Source organism: Tiliqua scincoides, chromosome 5 (assembly GCF_035046505.1).
Source record: "Tiliqua scincoides isolate rTilSci1 chromosome 5, rTilSci1.hap2, whole genome shotgun sequence".
Taxonomy (NCBI): Eukaryota; Metazoa; Chordata; class Lepidosauria; order Squamata; family Scincidae; genus Tiliqua; species Tiliqua scincoides.
In genome coordinates this window covers 85200947-85224901 of record NC_089825.1, presented here as the reverse complement: position 1 = coordinate 85224901, position 23955 = coordinate 85200947, and the positions used below count along the sequence as shown (strand labels likewise).

The window sequence follows — 23955 nt, the reverse complement described above, 5'->3', positions numbered from 1 at the left end:
CTTTTTCATGAAGCCTTTACTTCAGCTGCTTAGCCCTCCTACTGCACTGTAACTAAACCTGACGTGATCACTAATTGCTTATTCTTATTAAGAATATTTATATACTTTCCCCATCTGTTCCTGCATCTACTTCCTTTGCTGACTCCTTGATATCTCTTAGATTGTGAGCTTTTGGAATGGGGACCTGTATGTTTTATAAAGCCCCATGCATGTAGAATGCCCCTTATTAGTATTAGAGATATGCCTGTGTCATTTGGACAGAGCCTTGCATATCACAATGCATCACTGTGGAGTTTCAGTCAGTGAAAACCAGACCATACTGTGTCCAAGGTGGAAGGCATAACTTCTCTCACTGTAGCAATATCTTCCAGTTGTAGCACTTTCTTTTTCTCTGCGGAGTGAATGGTGACCATTCAATATTTATTTTATTTTTCACGTTTTTATGCCACCTTTCCTCCAAGGAGCTCAGGGTGGTGTGCATGGTTCCTCCCTTCTGTTGTCCTCACAGCAACCCTGGGAGATACCTGAGGCTGAGAGATAGTAACTGGCCCAAAGTCACCCAGGAAGCTTCATGGCTGAGCAAAAATTTGCACCTGGATCTTCCAGGTCATAAGTCCAACTCTCAAATCACTGAGGAGAGATGCGAAGGAAGTAAAAGAAGACAAATACTTTTGGAAGGGAGTTTCAGTCGCAGGGGAAGCAAGGAAGGATGCGAAATTGTGAGGTTGCTTTTCACATACAGTCAGTTCTTGTTATCTGTTAGGGTTAGGTTTCTGGAAAACCTAGTGGATACCAAATTAGGGAATACTGAATCATTGAGCCTATGGTGAAAATGGGGTTAGGTTCCAGGGGACTCTTTTCCCTGTACACTCAATGAACTTTATGAACCTGAATCTTAACTTGATGTATATGGGAATGGGTGATATCAAGGGCTCATCTGCATCTCCAACATCTCTGTGCTGGATATCTCTTGATGCTTTAAAGGTTGTGCTGATGCTGATTTCTCCATGCTGGCTATTCTTTGACTCATTGAAAGTTGCTAGCCCAACAAGGAAGCCTCAAAGATCAGCAGTGGGGAGGGGTTTGTTTCACCTGTCTTCCACATTTCTCTTGGTTCCTTCACTTGGCTTGCTCCAGCCCCAGAGCAGCCCTCAGGTAGCCTTTCAGAGACCTCTCATCATTAGCCTCATCACCAGGGTTGTGAAGTCTCAGCTGGAGTCACCACGAAGGAGGGGCAAGTCTGCAAACGGTCACAAAGGTGTCCAACAATTCTCCATGGGCCAAAAACAATGTCCATTTGATGTAGCACCACGTCAATTTGATGCGGTATTAGCAGATAATGAGAACAGAGGTGACAATTCTACCCCTTTCAGATAACCAAATTTGCAGATAGCAAATTCACATACAAAGAAAACAGACTGTATCTCTTTCTCACAGGGAATTGGGAAGGTGTCCTGGGGGAAAGCATACCTCCCCGGCTCTTATTTGTGGGCCTCCACTATCAAAGAAGCCTTCTAGCTGTTCTGTGTCTGTCACTTCCTGTGCCTGTCCACAATTGCCATTGGGGTTTGAGAAAAAGACAGGTGTGACGCCACATGTTTGACTTTCTGACTGTGACTTCTCCCTAAGAATCCAGGGACAGCGCCTTTCTGGCCTAGATATTACGTAATGTGCTTTTTAATAATACACCTGAAGGCATATGGCCTCTGGATTTTGGCTGTGAGCTCAATCTGCTTGACTAAAAATAGCCAGCATGCATAATGTGCTTGGTTGCGACACCTTCTGTTGTTCAGGAAGTCAGGAATCGCAGCTTAACTTTGCACAATGCCTTGAAGCGGAGAAGATTAAAGCCACGCTTGCCTGTACTTTGCCAAGTGGTAGCAGTGTATTAGGGGTGGATATTATGTACCCATGCATTCTAGTGCAAACAGTAGCATTATTACATGTATCTTTGACTCACTACTGATCTCCCCTCCCCCCAAGTTGTCTTTCTGCTTGCCAAACTGCACTAGTTGTTGACCAGTTGGAAGCCCAGTCCAACATTCCCAGCTATACAAGGATACTGTATGTGTGCAGGATGTAGTTTCTCAGTGGTGGGTGAAATAGATTTCGCGCATATTCAAGAGGCATTTTCTCTCCTTTTCAGGCTAGCTAAGCAGAGAAAGTAAAGATTGGCCTTACGTGTGATTTGTTGAGCTGCTACATATATGGAGGCAAAGGAAGAACCACCTTTTCTTTGCCATAATACTAGTACCAAAGTATCTATCTCTACTAATAGGCCAAATCCATTTCTAAATGAACCTCAAACTGATCCAAAGGAAACATTTGAAACTGTTCCTGTCAATAAAAGTTTCTGATAAGAAACTGTTCCCCTGTTGTAATTACCCCTGCTATGTCCAGTTTTCTTTGAAGGAAGAGTTCTGGACACAAGTCTATCTAGAAATCATGCCCTTTGACCTGGTAGCCCTTCAGGGCCTTATCAAAATCTAATCATCTGACAGCCTAATACTATCAGACCCCCCTCCTTCGATGCAGCCATGCCATTGGAGTACATGCTGCTTTGGGAGGTGGACAATCCTGGAGGTCTCCTCTGGGTAAAGGAACATTTATATGCCTCCACTGCCTGAATGGGTCTGCTCAGACCTGGGCCAGGAATTTTGCTGGTACAGGTTCAAGTGGACCTGGGAAGGGGGATAGCACATCGGCGCTGCTGCCACTGGTACTACCCTTTTCTCAGTCTTTATCCACCCTCTCCTTGCCCTGGTCTCCACCTTGTTTTTCTCCGTCCTCTCCCCGTTCCAGCTACCTGCTTCGTGTGCTGACTTTCCAGCACCCGGGCTTGTTGGAAGACCACTGGCCCATGGCCGCTTTGTGTTTGTGGTGGTGGCCCAGCTGCACAAAATGGCATATTGCTTGTTGTGGCCACAAAGCCTACTGTGCCACCAGAATGTGAGTTACAACTGTGCAGCATGCTCATAAGATTGGACTGAAAGTTAGACTTAGGAAAATTCTTGATTGTTGAGAACAATGACAGCCACTCTTTATAGCCTTCATAGATCTCACGAAGGCTTTTGACCTGGTCAGCAGGGACGGCCTTTTCAAGATTCTCCCCAAGATTGGATGTCCACCCAGGCTCCTCAGCATCATCATGTCTTTCCACAAGGACATGATGGGCACTGTAATCTTTGATGGCTCCACATCAGACCCCTTTGACATCCGAAGCGGAGTGAAGCAGGGCTGTGTTCTTGCACCAACCTTGTTTGGGATTTTCATCGCTGTCCTGCTGAAGCATGCATTTGGAACTACAACAGAAGGCATCTATCTCCGGACCAGATCAGATGGAAAGTTCTTCAGCCTCTCTGGACCAGATCAGACGGAAAGCTCTTCAACCTCTCCAGACTGAGAGCAAAGTCTAAAGTCCAGCTGAAATGTCTGCGTGACTTCCTCTTTGCCGATGCAGCTGTCACTGCCCACTCGACCGAAGATCTCCAGCAGCTCATGAACTGTTTTAGCAAGGCCTGCCAAGACTTTGGACTGACAATCAGCCTGAAGAAAACACAGGTCATGGTTCAGGAGGTGGACTCACCTCCCTGCATTACAATCTCTGCGCATGAACTGGAGGTTGTCCATGACTTTGTGTACCTTGGCTCAACAATCTCCGACACTCTTTCTCTGGATACCGAGCTAAACAAACGCATCGGTAAAACAGCTACTATTTTTTCCAGACTCACAAAGAGAGTCTGGTCCAACAAGAAGCTGATGGAACATACCAAGATCCAGGTCTACAGAGCTTGCGTCTTGAGTACACTTCTGTACTGCAGCGAGTCATGGACTCTTCGCTCACAACAGGAGAGGAAACTGAATGCTTTCCACATGCGCTGCCTCTGGCGCATCCTCGGTATCACCTGGCAGGACAAAGTTCCACACAACACAGTCCTGGAACAAGCTGGAATCCCTAGCTTGTGTGCACTGCTGAAACAGAGACAACTGCATTGACTTGGTCTTATTGTGAGAATGGGCAATGGCCAGCTCCCATCTCCTCTATGAAGAACTTTTGCAGGGAAAGCGCCCTACAGGTAGACCACAGCTGTGATACAAGGATATCTGCAAGAGGGATCTGAAGGCCTTAGGAATGGACCTCAACAGGTGGGAAACCTTGGCCTCTGAGCGTCTTGCTTGGAGGCAGGCTGTGCAGCATGGCCTTTCCCAGTTTGAAGAGACACTTTGCCAACAGTCTGAGGCAAAGAGGCAAAGAAGGAAGGCCCATAGCCAGGGAGATAGACCAGGGACAGACTGCTCTTGCTCCCAGTGTGGAAGGCATTGTCACTCCCAAATTGGCCTTTTCAGCCACACTAGACGCTGTTCCAGAACCACTTTTCAGAGCGCGATACCATGGTCTTCCGAGACTGAAGGATGCCAATGATGTGATACTGAGAATTCCTGTTTGCATGTACAAACCTGAAGGGTGTACAAAGAACCTATTGTTCTTAATAAGCAGAAACTGGAGTATTGCATCCCAATCTCAGAGATGTTTGGAAACTGGAGTAGCTTTACTGGTGTGGGCTAAATGCACTCTTCACATGCTCATTTGTCTTATAGTTGTTATAGTTCACACACAATTCCTGGTGTAGAAAATAGGCTTAGAGGCTGAGCCCTGGTCCTGCTGAAGCCTTAGCACATTCTGGTTTTGAAATTTCGCACTCACATTCCATGTTCTCCTTCCCCTTTTTTTTGAACCTCCTCTGTGCCACATTGTTATTTCTTGTGCTATTTTCCTCTACGGATAACGGGTGGGCTTTAATATTTATATGTTTGCACATTGGAGAGCTATAACAACAGCATGAAAAAATAATGATGGCAAGCTGTAATGATAAATCCATGTGTCTTAACAAGCACATTTTTGCCAACCTGAGTGAAGGGTGTGTTATTGCCTTTCACAAGTGTGCGCAAGGTGAGATTCTCAGCAGAAGGATCAATCTAGACGCAAAAGAGCATTGATCAGACAAGGCTGAGTTACAGGGTCATTTTTTATTGATCGGTGCCACTCCTTGATTGGCTAAAAGCCCTTCCCCAAAAGAAGTCCTACAGCTGCCAAGGGTGTTCAGGGAAGCAGCAGGTTCCCAGAGAGACTGTTTGCCATTATGTAAGAGCGTGTTTTTTGAAAAGTCTACTTATCTTTGAGCTGTTTTTGTACTTTTGAGACAGAAACACAAGAGTTTGAAAAGGTTATGTATTAATAGGCTGTCCTTTGTGCCACGTCTATAAAAGCAAAGATGTCTGGTGGCAAAAGTCTCGAGATGTAGCTTCCCTCCTTTTTGTTGGCTCATCATGCCATTTTGTGAGCTCACAACTAGAACTATCTCAGTGAAAACAACCTGGCTATCCAGGGGGCTTTCAGGAAAATGGATCTGGAGAGGTACTATATTTTAATGTGGGTCTTTGTTGCCAGAATGTGAAATAGGAACGGAGTATCGCTTGCACGGTTTTGCCATCTGGAACCCAGGGAGGCAGCTGAGCTCCTGGGGGGATGCGGAGAGGTGAGCTGAAATGAACACGGAGTCGAGGGATGAGACATGTTCCTTCAAATCTGAAAAGGCATGATGTGAAATTGAAAAGCAAAACAAAACTGCAAAAAGATTTTATCTGGTTTTTGCCCATTGGAAATATTAACGTTGAATCCAGTTTTGAAGTGCATGTATAAAAACACGATGTGGGTTTTGAAAGGGGTGCCCAAGATCCAAGCGAGACAGTTATGAAGGTATGAGTGATTGCTGTTAATCTGCATCTGCCCAGTTAAGTCTAGTAAAAAATCAGGAAGACATGTGGCACCTTCTGTTGTGCTCAGCATTTCCTCACCCCTGATCTGCATCACTGTTTGCCACGTGTGGGAAGGGAAACTGTTATGATGTTACATCACACATGGTCTTTCACTAGACATTACTAGGAAGATGTAGATTGACAGCAGCCAGGCACCCATTATGTCTACCTTGGACCTCACCCCTATATTTCAAAGCCAGTCATGCATATTTTTCTTTAAACTGGACAATGTCAAATATAGCACAGCCTTCTGAGTTTTAGTGACCCCTGGTTCCACCCCTCATCATGACTAACAGGTCAATCAATCCTAAATCAGTGCACAGTGGTGCAAAGGTGCTGGCACAATTTCTGCTGCATCCTGCAGGGGAATTTTGGCTGCTGGAGGACTCCTTGGGGGTAAGCTCCAGCAACTGCTATGGGGCAACTCAGACCTGCGCCAGTGAAATTACTTATACGAGTCCACTCTGCTTAGTGCAAGTGGATCCCAAAGAGGGGGTCCCAGGAAGGGGCTTGGGAGGGTTAGGACAGACAAAAGAAAATATTTCTTTACTCAGCGTATGGTTGGTCTGTGGAACTCCTTGCCACAGGATGTGATGTCAGCATCTGGCCTGGATGCCTTTAAAAGGGGATTGGACAAGTTTCTGGAGGAAAAATCCATTACGGGTTACAAGCCATGATGTGTATTTGCAACCTCCTGATTTTAGAAATGGGCTTTGTCAGATGCAAGGGAGGGCACCAGGATGCAGGTCTCTTGTTATCAGGTGTGCTCCCTGGAGCATTTGGTGGGTTGCTGTGAGATTCAGGAAGCTGGACTAGATGGGTCTATGGCCTGATCCAGTGGGGCTGTTCTTATGTTCTTATTTGGGGTGCGCCACTGCCGCCAAACCCACCCACCCACCAGGCTTACCTGTTTCCTCCTGACATCCGCAAGCAAGCGTGGGAAGGCTCTGGCCTTCCTGCTGGTGCGCCGGCTGGAGTTCTGGGCAGTCACTGATGCTTTTTGGCAGACTGTACTTGTGGAACACTTATTTCTTTGATGTTCCCTTTCCATAGGATTGGGCTGTAAATCTTCACATTCTAGCTCCTACCCCTTTAAGCATGCGAAGTACCCTCCCTTCACTTGATAAATCGCTCTCTTCATTCTCCCAAGGTAGACTTGCCAACGTGATCTTAGAGAGCGCTTGCGGAACTTTTGTTGCTGGTGGGTAGGAAACTAATAATAATAATAACAGTATTTATATACCGCTTTCAGCAAAAAAATTCACAAAGCGGTTTACAGAAAAATTCAAATAACTAATAGCTCCCTGTCCCAAAAGGGCTCACAATCTAAAAAGTTTGCAACACCAGCAGACAGCCACTAGAAAAGACACTGGTGGAGTGAGGTGGGCCAGTTACTCTCCCCCTGCTAAATAAAAGAGGAGCACCCACTTGAAAAAGTGCCTCTTAACCAGTTAACAGGAATAACTATCTTTCCTGGCCAGCCCAGCCCATCTGGCTAACTCTTGTAATTTGTAATGCCCCAAAGTAAGGGGACAAACTCAAGATAATGGTGGGGAACATTTCTTGACTCACTTGTCCCAAACGACAAAGTGCAGGATTACTGGATAGATTTGTGAAGTTCAGTATTGAATCTATCAAGGTTTTTTTTTTCTTTTTTCCTTTGCTCCTTCAGAAGTTCAGAGGTACTTTAAATTGCAGCAACATTCTCAAGTGGTATTGCTCACCTGTACAGTGAAGCACTTTACTCTTGTGCAGGGGTCTCCAAACAGTTCAATACAACGGTCATGTTGTTTATTCATGGGCTGAAAAAAATTAGCTTTATTAATGAATGAATGAAATTTAAATGAATGAATAAGTTTTACTTCGATCTTTCTTGAAATCGGCATATGTTTCAGAACAAAAGAGAAATGTGACAGTTGCAAAGAAAATGCCTTGCTTAAACTTAGAAATGAAATATAATGAGTAAAAAAGTCAAACATTACCAAATGCTCTTGACAAAAAAATAATTGCTGCAGACTGGATAAAATGTTGAGGCAGACCCTGGGCCATAGTTTAGAGCAGTGGTTCTCAAACTGTGGGTCAGGACCCACTTGATGGGTCGCAATCCGATTTCTGGTGGGTCGCGAGAAGCTGCTGGCAGCCATCTTGGAAGATGGCAAAAGACCTAGCTGGCGCCATTTTGGAAGTGGGCAAAGCCTGGGCTTCGCCATTTTAAGCTTCCCGGCATTGAGACATAACTAAGAGCGGCTTGCACATGTGCAAACAAAGCAGCGTGCTGCTTTTCCCCAGAAAGCGTACTGCTGCCTTCCAGCTGGACTTCTCTCTGTACTTGTAGGCTTCCCTTGGGGGGGCCAGTCGCAGCCAGCCAGGCTTCTCCCCACCAACCTTTGTCAGCTTGGCTGCCTTGACAGGATGGGCTGCCTTGGGGTTGCAAGACAGAGCAGCTCCCCCCCCCCCCCCCGCAGCTGGACTGGGCTGGAGAGTGTAGGCGGAGACCTGAACACAGGGCTTGGGTGAGTAGAGGCAGACCCACGCGATCTCCCCTCTTGTGAGCCTGCCTTGAAAGCAGCATCACCACCGCTGCCACCCCATTGCCGTTCTTGTCCTCTGCATCACGACCTCTCTCCCTCTCTGAAATCACCTGGAAGCTGCGATCCTTTCCTGCCCTGGCTAGCATGTCCTCTCTTTATACCTTTGCTGGGGTGAGGGGGGGGATCTCTGGTTGCCTGGCTGCCAAGAGAGCAGCCGGGGGGAAGGAGGGAGGGCAAGCCTGGCATGTGAGGGGGAGCACCCAGGGAGAGTGCTGCTCCCCCAGCAGCTTCTCTAATGTGCACCCTTCCCCTCTTCTTACTTCTCTCTTAGGCTGCAATTCTGTCTACTCTTTCCTGGCAGTAAGCCCCATTGCCAATAATGGGAGTCAATTCTGAGTAGACGTGCTTAGGCTTGGGGGAGGTGAGGGGAAGCGTCACTGCTTATCTTCCTTCTGAGGGGGATACTACTGTTTTTATTTCCTTTATTAACAAAAGCTCAAGCTACTTCTTGTATTGAGGTGCATGAGTTGGGTGCACTTGTTTCTGGCTAGTGCTGAGCACAGTATCAATAGCCACATCAATGTTTGTTAGTTTCAAGTGCAATACAAGAAGTAGCTTGAGATTTTGTAAATAAAGGCAGAAATAAAAACGGTAGTAAATAAATATACAAATATTTTGTTCCAGATGTTGTTTTATTTTTTGCTTGATAGCAATGGTAGTGAGGGCAAGGAGAATTGGAAGAAGCTTCTGAGCTGGAATACTGTCTCTTGTCATTTACAGTTTGAGTTTCTAGGCAAGAACTTCCTGCTTGATGACATCACTTCCGGCTCTGACATCAGTGATATCACTTCCTGTTTGATGATGTCATTTCTGGCTATGACTTCACTTCCAGGTTGCTGACATCACTTCCGGTGGGCCCCAGACAGATTGTCATTCTCAGAAGTGGGTCCCGGGCTAAAAAGGGTGAGAACCACTGGTTTAGAGACCCCTGCTTAAGTGTAAAAGTAAGTACAAAGCCAGCATGTTTATGAGAAAATTCTAGGTAACCCCTCTCCTCAATAGTTTTCATATTGCAGGGTTATCTCTTTTTTATAAAGAAGCATTAAAAAAATAGTACTCCCTTGCTTGCAGTCTGAAGTGGTACAATCTGTTCTGCTGTCTCTGGATTCTAGCGTCCCCTCCTTATACTTCTAATGTGACCAGGCCCAAGACTATGCTGCTGGTAAATTTGGGTAGAGATGGGACAGTCAGCAAGAATGCTTCTCTTGAGGCCTTGTTACTGAAACAATGTGTCTAAGCTAGGAGGTATTGAGGTGTGTGTATTACACAATCACATGATTTATATGCACAGAAATGGGGACAGAGTACAGAATTCAAGAGCCACAGCTTTCAGTCAAAGGAGGGCGAAAAGGTAACCTTTAAAGGTGGCAGACTTGGAAGTGATGGTCAATGCCTGGGAAACCCAGAATTTCCAGTGGTCAGAGGATTGGGCTTCACTGTGAGCTGAGATTCATAACCTGGCAAGAGCCTTTATTCTCCCCCCTCATGGCATTGTGTATCTGTTGGTGCCACCCTCCTATTTTGTTGTACATAATTTGATCTCTGCATCTTAACTTAAATGTTCGCATTTACCTCTTTTTTAATAGTTTGCAAAATCCAACTTTCTGATTTGAAATTATTATTCCAATATTTTAGGCTTGGACTATACACAACAAACTGAGAGTGGAAAGCACCAGATCTCCTCCACCTCCATCTGAAGTAACATTTTCCATCCTTTTTCTAGATGAAACGACGTTTGAAGCGGGAGTCAAAGTCCAGATTCACAGTCAGTCTGAGCCGCCATTTGTTCAGGAGCTTGGGTTTGGCGTGGCGCCTGGGTTCCAGACTTTCGTAGCCACGCAAGAGCAAAGGGTGAGTCTTGCTTTTTCTCACACAGCTTGGCTGTTGGGTCTGGAGGGAGGCTACATTGTTTGTAATGGTCCTTTGTGAGAGCCCTAGATGGAGGTAGCCTGACATGAGGTAAGGTGATGCCATCTCTCCAGGGGGAAAGTTACTGCAACAAGATAATTGACAATAAAAACCAAATTATTGATGATTTGCTGCCCTTTAATAGTAATGCCAGGTCAGACTATTTGATCCATTGCGTGGCTGACCCTGCTCAAGACTTGATGCTGTGAGCATTGCAGTCTTCTCTGAATCCCAGGACTTGTGAATGTAATGTTGGAATGAATTTAAACTGCAAAACATTCTACTGGAATAGGTCAGCTAGGGTTGCCATCCAGGCACACCCAAAAATCCATACAGTATTTCTTTGCTTCTTGCCCATTCATCTGCATGCGAGTGTTGATATTAAGGGACTGGAAAATATATCAGGAGAGCAGGTAGGAACATGGCTAGAGGTGGGTGAAAACAGTTTTATTTTTCCTGGATTCGGTGTTTCCAGAGTTAGAAGTGCAGAAAGTTGTGTTATGTGTTTTTATTCCAAGGGCGCATATTTATAAATTATAATTATAAATTATAATGGCTTTTAAAGTGTACTAAGTAAGTGATACAGGTGGTACAGTGTCAGCAGATGCAACCACATGCATCTAGAGAGGTGGTTAAGGTGTAGAGGTAAAGGTGTTAAGGTTTTAAAGAAGAGATGTTAAAGAAGAGGATTTTTTTTTGTTTTTTTGCAGATTTTGGGTTTTTGTTGTTTTTTCCCAAAAATGAGAAGTGCAGAAAGCGGTGTTATGTGTTTTTATTTCGTCATCACCGAAAAAACCCACCTCTAATCATATCAGTTCCAATCAGGACCAATTACATTTGGCTTGAAATTGGTTGAGTTGAGATATTACATCTCTCTTTGGGTGAGAGGAAACTTTTATGGCAGTATTAATGAAAACTGTGCATCTGCAAGAGAGGAATGGTGGAATCGCATCGCAGTTGAGAGATGCAGTTGAGGTGAGACGGGTGATTCTTGCAAGGCTTTGAAGAGAGACTTCAAGGTAGAATGGAAAACAGCAGCACAAAGATGGGGGGGAGTTTATTCAGGCAAAGAGAGCAGAATGGAACAAAGAACAGACTTGGGAGGAAAGAAGTGCAGAGAAAGCCAACAGCTCCTTTTGGAGGAAAAGCATTGTGCTGGACTCTCTTGTAGGAAATGGCCAAATCATTCCTGAAAGATGAGTAATTTCATGACTGTTGTTCAAAAAAACTGGCAGATGTGTCCAGCGGATTTGTTTTTGCCGCTTTAAAGATCACTTTTCCCAAGATCAAACAGGCAAATCATAAAAAACTTAAAACAAATATTTTAAAGAAATGGGTACAAAGCAGCAATAACACAGATCAGCAAAATGCTTTCCGAAAAAGAAATCGGGTGCCATCTCTTCTTAATCACAGCAGAGATGTTGATTTTCACATCTCCTCCTCTGGCAGAAGGTTCCAGAGCTCAGGAGCCACTGCCTTTAAGACTTCATACCCTGCCACTATCCTCACTTGTTGCAGAGGCAGAGCACTAATCAATGTCAGCTGTCCAAACCTAGATTGGGTGCTACAAAGGTGAAAGCCAGCACTTTGAGTCAGTTACCAGTTTTCCTCCAAGTTCAGTGTAATGGGTGCAGGATAGGTTAAGTATCTGCACATCTCTCCATGCCTTAGAGCAGGGGTCTCCAAACCCCGGCCCGGGGGCCAGATGCAGCCTACAGCAAGCCTCTTTCCAGCCCATGGCCAACCTCTTGTCCCCTGAAAGCCTCTGGCCCACTCAACTGAACATGACCAGAACTGTGCTCTGATTGTGTTTGGAGGGTGTTCTGAGGGCCAGAGAGGTTGAATGAATGAGTTCGTTCATTCATTTATTCACTCATCCAAGTTCCATCTCTAATTTATTTATTTAAATTTTATATTTTAAATTTTTTTCCCGGCCCTCCACACCACACCAGATATTTGATGCGGCCCTCTGGCCAAAAAGTTTGAAGACCTCTGCCTTAGAGGGCAAGCAGCTCCATTCCTCACCAGTTGAAAGTTCTATCTCCAAGGGAAGCCTTATGTACAACATGTAACAGTAGTCAAGCTAGAGGTTACAGAGATAAGGATTGGTAATAGTGATGGCCAACTCAATGAAGAGGAGAAAGCTGCTGTGCACCAAATGCAGATCAGTAAAAGGCACTCTTAGCGACAGGTCACAGTCTGCTTCTCAAAAGCCAGTCTGTGCTCAGGAGTATTTCTAAGTTCTTTACCTGCTCAGGTAGGTTGACTGCCACCCCTTCTCTCACAGGCAAATGAATCCTCTCAAGGCACCAGGTATTCCACTAACATTGCCTCTGACTTGCCTGGCTTCAGCTTTCAGTGTAATCCCTGCCATCACATGGTTGCACCATTCCTTGCCATGGCACAGCCACCCTGAGCCCCTAGAATTGAGAGGATGCATATGTTCAGTGTTCATTAAGATTGCTAAATAAGCTTTCTTCATTGTTCTTCTAAATTGATGGGTGGGCAATCACAGTGAAGACAAAAAAGGCTTATCTACATTACAGTTGCATTGTTGCTTGTACTAGTTTGACTGTCATGGCTCTTATCCCCTCCATCCCACCCCCACCCCCACACTACAAAAAGCCTAGGCATTTGTAGTGTGATTAGGGTGCTGCAAATTCTGTTGCCCTCCTGTCCACCCCACTGAATTGTACTTAAACTGCACAGTACAATTTCTGACTCCCTCACTCTCCAACCACTGCCATTGCTGGTACAGGGACATGCTGAACCAAGAGCAAGCATCATCCAGGCTGTGGCCCAGCCCACTGAGAGAGTCTGTTCCGTGCTGTCTCTGGCACAGCTTGTCCTCATTACTTATGTTGGGGGGGGGGGGGGCGACACACAACAGGTTCCGCACAGGAACAGCAGCATCCCATGCATCTAAAGCTTGTCTCACCCAGCCAGATGCTTCTGTTTCATCTGCCGCCCACAAACAGGAGCAAAGCAGGCCACACCACTTGCATGACAAAAGCAATAGCAGTCCCTCCAGCACTTGCTCGTAAATGCCCCAGGTGTACAGCAGCTGGTACAAGCAGGGGTGCTGATAAAAAGCCTCCCTGTTCTCTGGGATCAAAACACTCTGCATTGTCCACACCACCTTGCTGTGGAAGAAACGTCTGGGGCCGAAAAAACCCTTCTTCCACAACCCCACAGCTCCTCGTTACTCCGCTAAAGGCTGGCGTATTAAAGAAGATGAAATGTTCCCTAAAACAGCCATTTCTGTCAATTTGGCCGTAAAAATTTAAGAGGCTTCAATTAAGCAACAGGTTAGGGATGCTTGGGCAATATTGGGTAGGATGGCTCAAGTGTGCCTCAGAGACTCATCCTCTGAAATGTTCGCACCAGATAGAGGCCATCAAAACCTGAGGAAAAGATCTTAGCTGCTGGTACCTAATTATGAAGGAGAGCGGAATGGGATTCAAGGCGTCTCCTCTTGCTCAGAAGCCTTGTACAATGGATCATTCAAAGAAGGAGGGTCCCCGTGACAAATAAGGGAAGATGCTCCTGGGCACATCATGCAGTGCAGGGAAGAGAGAAAGTCCAGTGAGCTCATGCAGAAAGGAGCAAGAAGAGCCTTAATCAAGAAACAAGGGACAAGTTCTCTCCAAAGGAACGTATGAAGAGAAGAAGTTGCCTTTTACCGAGTCAGAGTCTGGTCCAGCCAGCTCAGTCTTACCTACAATGACAGAAAGAAGCTCTTCAAGGTTTCAAACAGGGGTCTTTTCCTGCCTTCCCCCCCCCCCACGATGTCACAGATTGCATCTTGGCCCTTCTGCATGCAAAGCCAGTGCACCACTGCTAAGCCACATCCCCTCCCCCAAAAGGCAAAGACATGGAGAGCTTTCACAAATCTCCTTCCCAACTCATCCATATCACCCCTTGTCAGGACTGGTTTACACAGTCAGCAGAATCAAGTGGCAAAGTGTTCCTGGACTTCACCATGTCAGAGTGGGTGGTACGCTGGGGTTGTAAGTCTGTACTGTCCTATGGGGGGGAATCCCTGCACATAAAAATATAGGTTCTTGGAGAGAAGATCAGGCTGAACCTACATTCTTGACAGGCTACATTTTTTATATGAAGGGAGTTGCTTTGGGGTGAGGGAGTATTTGAACATGAGATCCTCCACAAGCTGCCTAAAGCCGTTCAGTCCAGGAACTGTGGCACCACTTTATTTTGTTGTCTCTCTGCTCTGTACAGTCATGACAACTTTGTCAATGCACTCTATTAAATTCCCCTGTGGAGGAGAAGGTGTGAAGGGAGCTAATTCAAGAGAACCGTGTCAGTTGCTTTCCTTGGGAGATGGCGGAAAGAAAGAAAAGAACAAACTCTGTTTCCAGGTCGCTTAGCCTGTTAATGTCAGCCTGAATGGCAGGCTGGAAGTCGCGCAAGGAATGCTGTTGAATAACCTGCGAGCGCTGTAGTAATTTCTGTTTGTGTGATGCTGTTTGATCTCTCATTAATGAATACAGATCTCTGGTTATTTTGGTCTGGACAGAATGCACAGGTGACCTTGCAACTTTGCAGGAAAGGAGGAACAGGCAAACAGTTCCCTTCTGTGGGGTCCAGGCAAGGCAATGTGCCGGAGACACCAGAGTTGCAACTGTTTATGGATTCGAACTGTGCCCACTCCCTGCATCCCTGAAGGCCTTAGCTGGAACTTAATTTGCAATTCTGAATTAAGCCAGGCTACATTTTCCAACAACAGTCTTGGTTTTGCCCACTGATTCTCTCCCCCGCAAGCCAAAGGAGAGGGCAGAGGGCTCTTTAATGCCACCCTCTCTAGCATGAGCAGCAAAAGGGGCTTTGGCAGAGTCTTCCTCTCCTTCTGAACATCACTTGCTCACTCCCAGGTTCTTGTATCTGTGCACTGGCGAAGGAGGCAGCGGCTGAAGTGCAGGAGGAGACGTAGCCTGACAGAGTCATTGTTGTGAGATGAGAAAGAGTGTGTATAGTTCAAAAAGATGTTTGCTACCTATAACAATAGCAACAAACCCTAACAGAGATTAAGAACTGCAGTTAAATTTGGAACAAAAAACTTGAAGGTTTAAAAAAAAACAAACAGCTATGTCAGCCTCTTGAGAGGTACAAAGCTGTCAGGAAGAAAAGAGACTCTTAAGCATTAAATTATGTTTCTTTTGGTCTCTTCGGCATGTCTGCAAATTCAGCCTTCTGTTTTTGGTCAGATAAGTAAGGTGACAAGGAACAAGACAGAAGATGACGAATGGGAAACAAGAGAGGGGGAGGCGTGGGGTAAGTACCCCACCACAGGACTTAGTGTTTGGAGGACAGCATTGTCGCTGTTCATACTGGACGGGGATAGGGGAGAGGGGTCAGGAGAGTGAGTTTTCATTGAAGAACAAAGTGCAGGTTGGTGGGATGGGAAGCTGTTAAGGAGGGCTGTTTAACCCTTTCCCCACCTGCTATTCTTGGTTTAAAATTGTTTCTTAATAAGAAACACAAGAACCGTTCATCTTAATAGGGAAGTCTCTGTTCCTGTAAAGAGTGGAGTGGTGGCTGGATATGCTTCAGATTTTTCATGAAAATCCAGTGCCTGAGCATCTTTGGTTAGCTGCTTTAGCTATAAGGAAGCCCTGTGCATCCAAATGAGGCCTTGGCTCCCTATCAGATGTATGGTTCAGTATGTGAGAGCTGTTGTGGCTTGGAGTGAGAGTTTGGAAGGCCCCAGTTCAACGGCTACCTCAACCGTATACTCACTCAGCGGCAATAGGTAAACCTGCTTATTGCCAGCCAGTGCTGCTGGAGCACCGGCAAGCCCTCCATGGCCCTGCACTGGCAGCCCCTCCCCTCCTGGTGCCACAGAGATGTCGTATAGCACGTTTGCGACACCCAGCACTGGCGCTGAGAATTTTTACGATTGGACCCTAAGACCCTCCACGGCGTATCTCTTGGGGCTTGGAGTATAGCTTTGATCCTTCACACTTGGCCTCGGGCAAAATGCCACTCAGCCCTAGCTGGCGGCTGCGAGGAAATGGAGCATCTCTGCCTTCTAATCTCTCTTTTCAGCGGTGCTTGTTTAAGATACTGCTAATGGAGACACGCTCGGATGATAATGCGATTGCTTGAGATGGCAACAAGGGAGATGGCGAGGCCCATTGATCGAAACACAATGGCAAAAGCAAAGTAATTATTTGGGGCTCGGCAATATCATTGCTCCTTGAAGGAGTGGCCCGCTGTCAGCAGAGGAAATTTGCCTTCCTCGAGACTGTGGGGAGCTCAGCCGTGAATACACACACACCACAGTCTCATCTTTGCAGTGCGAATTATTTACACTTGCAAGGGTCAAATCCAGATGGCCATGGGGGGGGGGGGAGACGGAGACAGCAAGGGCCTCATCTGTCCCACTGTTGCAAGCAAGGACTTGGCCAGTAGGGGAAGAATCCACTTGGGCACAACCCAGGCAGCTCCTGAGTTGGGTTGATGTGAGCTGCCTACGTTTTGTTAGCAATGACGAAAGGAAAAAGACTGAGCCAGGGCAGTCAGACTGAAAGCTTCTATGTACTAGCCTCTGAAATTGTACAGAATGTCCATCAGCCTCTCAACCTAGCCAAGACTGTGTGGAAGCACTTACTGTATGAACCACGTGGGGGCTGTAGGTGTATACAATCGGCATGACCACCACAGCTCAAGATAGCTCTGCTGTGCTCACGTGGGTCACATACACAACTCCTGTCTTGTGGTTATGCTTCTTGCCATTGATACCTTTAAGTGAAAATGACTGGGATGTGAACCTGTCAGTAGATTTTGGCATGCCCGGAGACAAATGAGTGTGGGTCCCTTAGGCTGCAATCCTATGTATACTGTCCTGGAAGTAAGACCCATTGAACACAATGGGACCTACCTCTGAGTAGACATGCATAGGATTGTGCTGTAAGTCACTGTATTAAAACCCATTCCTACAGCTAATAAAAAACTCACATATTATCTGTAATACAACCTTGCAACTAAATCAACAAATGTAGTTGGCAAAAAGTGTGTATTAGTGTGTGTGCTCCCCCACCTGATTTTTATTTGTGCCTTGTAGCTCATAAGAACAGCTCTGCTGGATCAGGCCAAAGGCCCATTAAATCCAGCTTCCTGTATCTCACGTTGGCCCACCAGATAACCTCAGGGAGCACACAAGACAACAAGATACCTGCGTCTTGTTGCCACTCCTTGCTTCTCCATAGCCTACGTACAGAACTGCTTTACAACATAAGGTAGAACTGATTAGTACATACAAGTATATTTTACATACATGCAAAGTACATGCAAAGTGTATTTATCCCCACTTATGCTACCAATGTCAAACATGGACACTTGCAATACAACATAAGAGAAAGTTAGTTACTAGGGAAATGAGATGTTTGAGGAATGCTGTTGGAGTAACCCGAAGGGATAAAATCGGGAACAAGATAATAAGAGAAAGAATTGAAATAGAACCAATTCTATATCATATACAAAGACAGCAAATAAAGTGGTTTGGTCACCTAGAGAGAACGTCTTGGGATTCTATACCATATAAGACATGTATTAAGAGAAGGGAAAGAGCAAGAGGCAGACCCAGAGGACGACGGAGAAACAACATCCAAGATATATTGTAACAACATCGAATAACATTGGAAGAGGTCACTAGAAATGCAAGAACCAGAACTTTGTATCTCCCTCAACACCCGAAGTGGTGAAAGAGGAAGTGAAGAAGAAGAACCAGGAGGTATACCAATCGTTGCTTATAACCTGTGATGGAATTTCCTCCATATAATTGTCCAATCCCCTTTTACATACTCTAGAATGGTGATGATTGTCCAATTTTTCTCAGTTTCCTTGCCTGGAGCCCATTCTACTCATCACAGATGACCAAGCAAGTGGCTGATTACAAGCCTGCACTGTGACTCTGCAGGTGGTCTAATGGCTTGCCTGAGACAGCTTTTTCCATGGCTGCACTGCCCCTTTGAGTTAGGAAGTTTCACCTCAGGCCTCACCTATACCTCAGGCCTCAAAGCCCCCTTCAGACACAGATGGGAACAGGGGTGTGCAACATCAGCCACTGTGGTTAGTGTTGGAAAGATTTTCAGATTCTTTTTACTGACACAATGCCAAACAGTCACGGACCTTTCAAAAGGGTTTGGAGGCTTTATTTCTACAATAGTAAGTGAATTACATAAGCCAGTTTATTCAGTTTGGATACAAATGTTCACTCTAATTTCCCATCCTGTTTCTCAAAGAACCACACCCAGAAAACCACATTAAATAAAGTGAGATAAACAGGTTACCCATGTGACACTGTATGTCATTTCCACCTCCTTATTGGGCCTATTATGACAGGTTTGGTGCATGGTTCCGGCTCTAATTAGGAGGTCATTCTGCCCTGCATCCCAAAATATTCCTGGCCCACAACTTTGGTTATACAAGATCCTGGATCTACATGTTCTGCCAATCATTATTTCTTTAGGTCACTTTGACATAATGACCCTCCTATCCTGTTTTTGAGGGGAACAGCAGTCATTCTCTTGGCTCCAATTTCAGTTATTTTGTCAAACTAGAGAAGAGAATTTTAACGCTCTAAAATCTCCATCAATGGCAGGCAGTTTATTGCCTTTGAATAGGCCAAGTTTGAGCTTGACCTTTTAGAAATACCCAGTCGTCCGAAAAGTACCCTCCAAGTTTTCGTTCCAGCTCCAGCAACTGACCTCATGGACGCAGGGTCAGAGAATGCACACTTCATGTCTGAAATCTGGTAGAGCAAGCAACGTGTATCAATGCATTCTGCAGGAGCAAAGTTGCCATTGCTGTCAGTCAAGGCACCTCAAGGAAGGTGTAATTAAGCATTCAATCTGCCTTTCTCACAGACGCTGGACTAGCTCAGAAGCAACATGGCTCAAAGCCAAGACTCACTAAGCGAGAAACACTGGAACAGAATATGTGATCATTCTATTGTTTCCGATCCCATCACCTTACACTGCAAATGCAATTTAAACAACTTAAAAGATTTGTGCAGAATCAGGGCTGGAGCAGACACCGAGGTCATCAGAGCTGACAATTATTTATTCTCCCTTATCATATCGTCTGTAGCATATGGGTGTCCCTTCCCACTCCAGATGACTAAACGGCAGCAGATGCTGTGTTATTATCTTGCTAGAGGAATGCAAATGAGGCGTGGAGGCCCTCCGATGGCACTTTGTCACTGTCATAAAGAAATTCTTCAGTAGTCCCTTGAGAAGAGCCTCCCCACCAGTGCTCCAAGCTTCAACCTCTGAGCTGGTGTGGCCGCAGCCAGATGTTGAGGGGGGCTCACGGCAGCCACTTTGGTAGAGGAGGATGTCCTGAGCCAGTCTGGCACTTTAAAAATTGGGAGAAGTAACTCTTTTCCTTCAAAGAGCTCAAATGCATGATAAGAGACGTGGGGGAAATTCTGACTCAGATTTGTCCTGTGGAAATCCTTCTCTCAGAATCCAGATTTGAGCAGATATTTGCTTTACCACTGAGCACTATCCTAGAGAACAGTTGGACATTGGTATCTGAGGGGGTATCCATTCCTAGACCCCCTCGGATACTGAAACCCGTGGATTATTGAATTCATGGGTCCAATCTATAGGTCTTTCGAAAGTGACTGGAGGTGTTCTGAGGCCCACAGAGGCAGCATGTGGCCTCTATGGGCCTCAGAAAAGCCTTCAGAGGTGCTGGAAAGGCATGTAAAAACCGGAAGTGCCTTTCCAGGAAACTCTGGAAGCCTTTCTGCAGCCTGCAGAGGCCTCATGCTGCCTTCCTGTGCCTCAGAAAGGCTTCTGAATGTGACTGGAGAACACCTCCGGTTGTATCCAAGAGCTGAGGTTCAGCCCTTCACCGTGAGTTCTGAACCCCTGGTGAGTTAAATCCATGGGTTCCCAACCCTCAGGTAAACAAGTTTGACCTGTACTATTTTTGTTTTGGTTTTTTAATCTTTTAGTGTTATTTAAAATTCAAGATCCAATTTGATATAAAAACTTACCAGGATCACCATTGCATAGACTGCCATTATTTCCTTCATAATTAAAGCACATTGGTATATCATTGGTTTTATCTTGTTCATTATCTTAATTATTATTCTTTCCCCCCTCAAGGATATTAAATTCATAGTTTGCTGCCGCATCACAAAAAAACAACTTCAAGAGAAGTTAACTTTTACAGAAAAAAAAATTAACTAGCCCATCTGGTCACATGTGCATTTGTGGAAGTTTGACAGCCAAAAAGGAAGGCCACCGCTTCTCTCTTAGTTTACAAAAGCTGCTCAGTCTAGCTGCTTTCTTAATGCTTTCTTAACCCACTACAGGTGGCGCCCTGGGAGAGCACAAGCTGGAAGGATTTGGAATGCAAAAAGCAAAATTTAAATTTGAAGGTCTAAACATGTTGATCTTTCAAACTCAATGGGACTTTCTTCCAAGCAAAGATGTTTAGGATGGGCTGGGAGTGAACTAAGGAATTCTGCCCCAGCAGTATGAAACAAAAATGAATTTGGCCAGAGGGATAAGTAGGGGTACAACCTTCCTTAAGCTCTTTCTATTTGTAGGGGGTGAATTTCATTTTTTTCCAGAGGAAGTGACTCCTAGCTACATGCTAATTGGAGTCCCCTCCCTTCTCTTGCAGCTGACTTACCTTCCGCCTCCGTGGGGCGAGTGCCGCTCATCAGACTTTGGCCTGGACTTCTTTCCCATCTACAGCATCACTGCATGCAGAATTGACTGCGAGACCCGCTATGTGGTGGAGAATTGCAACTGCAAAATGGTTCACATGCCAGGTATGTCTTTGGGGGATGAACTGCAACAGCCTCACAGATGCCGCTCATCCAGCATCAGAAAAGGCTTTTATCAAGTCAGGGTGGCAAAGTCCTTGGAGAGAAGCAAAATGCGACGTGGCAAGGCAGGAAATAGCAAGAGCTGCACAGCACCCAAGTCCTTTAGTTGACCTGACCAGAGAGGAAGCCTGATCTTTAAGATGGGATATGTTTGTTTAAATAAAGATCATGTCTAGTGCATAGACTTTGGCCTACTGAGGTTCAAGAAATGTTTTGATGGTCTGGTTCTATTGTAGTTGATCCCCTGGGGGCTGGGGAAAAGAATAGGCCCTCGGTTTGGCTGTACTTGTCGTAAGAGGCGACTAAACAGCCACCGGGTAGATCGGGCTCGTCAGCCTTGGAAGGCAGCTCATCTGAGAGAAGGAAAACTCTGATCCCAAACCTCCACTGCCTTGTGGCTACAGCCAGTTATGGAAAAGGCTTCAGGAGTCAACCTCGAGGCAAAATCCGGAGCCGGAGTCCCTGAGGCAGTTCATGGCTGAACATAGTCACATTCTGGCAACTCCTGCGACGCCGCTGGAACCAACCGTATTGGCCTCTGCCTTTCCATTGGACCATTTCAGCAACGTGGAGAGGGGGGATTTGCTGCATGGGTAACAGCCTATCCTCCATACCTACTTTACCCAGGCTTTGCGCACTGGAGAGGACACTCTGTTCCAGAACCTCCATTCAGAGCGTGACACCATAGTCTTCCGAGACTGAAGGATGCCAACTCAATTGTAGTTGTCTCTTTGGCCAGAGCTTGGTAGAGGTCTACAGACTGGCAGCCCAATCCCGAGCAACCTGGAGCAGGGGGCTGCAGCGGAGCCAGAATGGCTGCCGCGGCATCCAACACGCAATCGGGCAGCCCAACATGACATTTGCCCCCTTCCCCTGGGTAAGGGAAGCAGCCCCACAATGGGGCTACTCGAACCTATGGCAGCTCTGGAGCTGCCGCAGAATTAGAGAGTCCTGTTTTGGACCTGGGGCTCAGGATCAGGTGAAGTGGAGGATCTGGTGCCTCACTCCCTCTGCCTGCCTCTCCCCCACCCCAGAATGTCTCCTCCCTGCTTCCCCCGACACCCCGCTGCCAGGGGGTCTGGGAGACCACCAGGCGGCGGAATGTGGGCCCAGCACCAGAGCTGGCCCAGTGCAGGCTCGCACTGGGCTAGCTCCAGGGCTGGTCCTGCGGTAAGGGCTCACAAACATGCCTTACGGCACAGTTGCAACAGTGCGCACCAATGGTGAGCCAGTGTGCATGTATCTGGATTGGGCCCTGGATCATTAGTGCCCTGAAGGCTCCAGAATTAAAACAGCAGCACACTTGAGTCCTGGCACCTAGACCAATCTCAGAGGCTGATTCACAGTGTCCTTTTTCAACATATTGAAGGTTATAAATCATAGAATCACAGGGACCTTCAAGGCCAGCTTGCTGCTTGGAGCAGGAAAGTTCTCTCTAGAGCATCTCTGAAAGGTGTGTGTCAAGCTTATGCTTGAAGATCTCCAGTGAGAACCCACCACTTCCCTTTGTAATCAGTTCCACTGTCAAACCTCTTTTACTGTTAAGAATTTCTTCCTGATGTTTGACTGGAGTCTTCCTCTTTCAACTTAAGCCCATTAGATCTACTCTGTGGGGCTGCAAAGAACAAACTTTTACCAGCTTCCATACAGTGGTGATTCAAATATCATGTCCTCCCCCAACCTTCTCCTCTCCAGGCAAAACATAGCAATTTCCCTCAACCTTTCCTCATAGGACTTGCTTTCCAGGCCATTGATCCCCTATGATTATGTAGCGGGATGTTATGCCAGAGACTCGTACACACATGCTCCTTCCCTATGTAATGTAGAGGAGCCTACAGACATAGCATGTGAACCGGCTGCTTATGGCCCAGCTGGTTTCTGGACAAATGTGTGCCTTTATTCCCTCTTTCACAATTTACCTCTCTTGCATCCATTCATGTGCCTCCAAATACTGTGTCTCACACATATTTCATACACATGCAGCCCAATCCTATATCGACCAGGCTGTGGGGTGCAGCTGCACTTACACAGCCTCCACTGCATCCTGCAGGCCATTGGGAGACCATGATGTGATAGAGATGTAAGTAAACAAAATCTTTACTTGCCTACTCCATCGTGCCATGGCCCCTAGCTCTTTGGCTGGTGCAAATCCTAGTGGACCCAGGGGGTAGGGCGAGGGGCATAGGATTTCGGCTGCACTGTTACTACCAATAACTCCCCTTGCCTCACCCAACATGCCTCCTGGTGGCCCTGATTCAAGCCCTGATCCTTCCCTCCCCTGCCCACATCCTATCCCCCCATGCCAACTTGCATCTTCCGGTGGTGGCAGGTTGCTCTATGTGGTTGCCAGCCTTTTATGCCGGTGGCCCCACTGGGCATGTTGTTGCTGCAGCCATAGCACTGACAGAGTGCACCTTCTGCTGACAGAACACTCATTCTGTCAATGGAAGACACCCCTAGAATTGGGCTGTTAGTCTGATAACAGACTACCAAATGTGACAGTGCTTCCTTCTCTGCGTTCCTTCCTATCAGTAGCTCCATCTGGTCTCTAGGCCTCTTGTGCTGACAACTTCTAAGTAAGCCCTCCTTAGCACCCCAGTTAGTGACTAGGGAGTCCTCATTTTAGTAAAGCCAGAGCTCTTACAACCAGCAGCTATTCAGATTGCAAAGTCTGCGTGTTTACATGTATCTCAGGAGACAAATGAACAAAACCACTGCTTTTGTGCAAATCTCTATCCTTTGACTTGGAACTTCATTTCTCTCCCTCTG

General features: G+C 46.2%; 1 protein-coding gene across 1 annotated transcript in view; it reads left to right on the top strand.

Moving 5' to 3' along the window:
- LOC136651116 (acid-sensing ion channel 2) overlaps positions 1-23955 on the top strand; it is a 471153-nt gene that overhangs the window by 431775 nt on the left and 15423 nt on the right. The window contains exons 3-4 of the mRNA XM_066627259.1: positions 10132-10259; positions 20979-21129. Coding sequence (XP_066483356.1) covers positions 10132-10259; positions 20979-21129 — 279 coding nt within the window. The remainder of the gene's footprint in view (positions 1-10131; positions 10260-20978; positions 21130-23955) is intronic.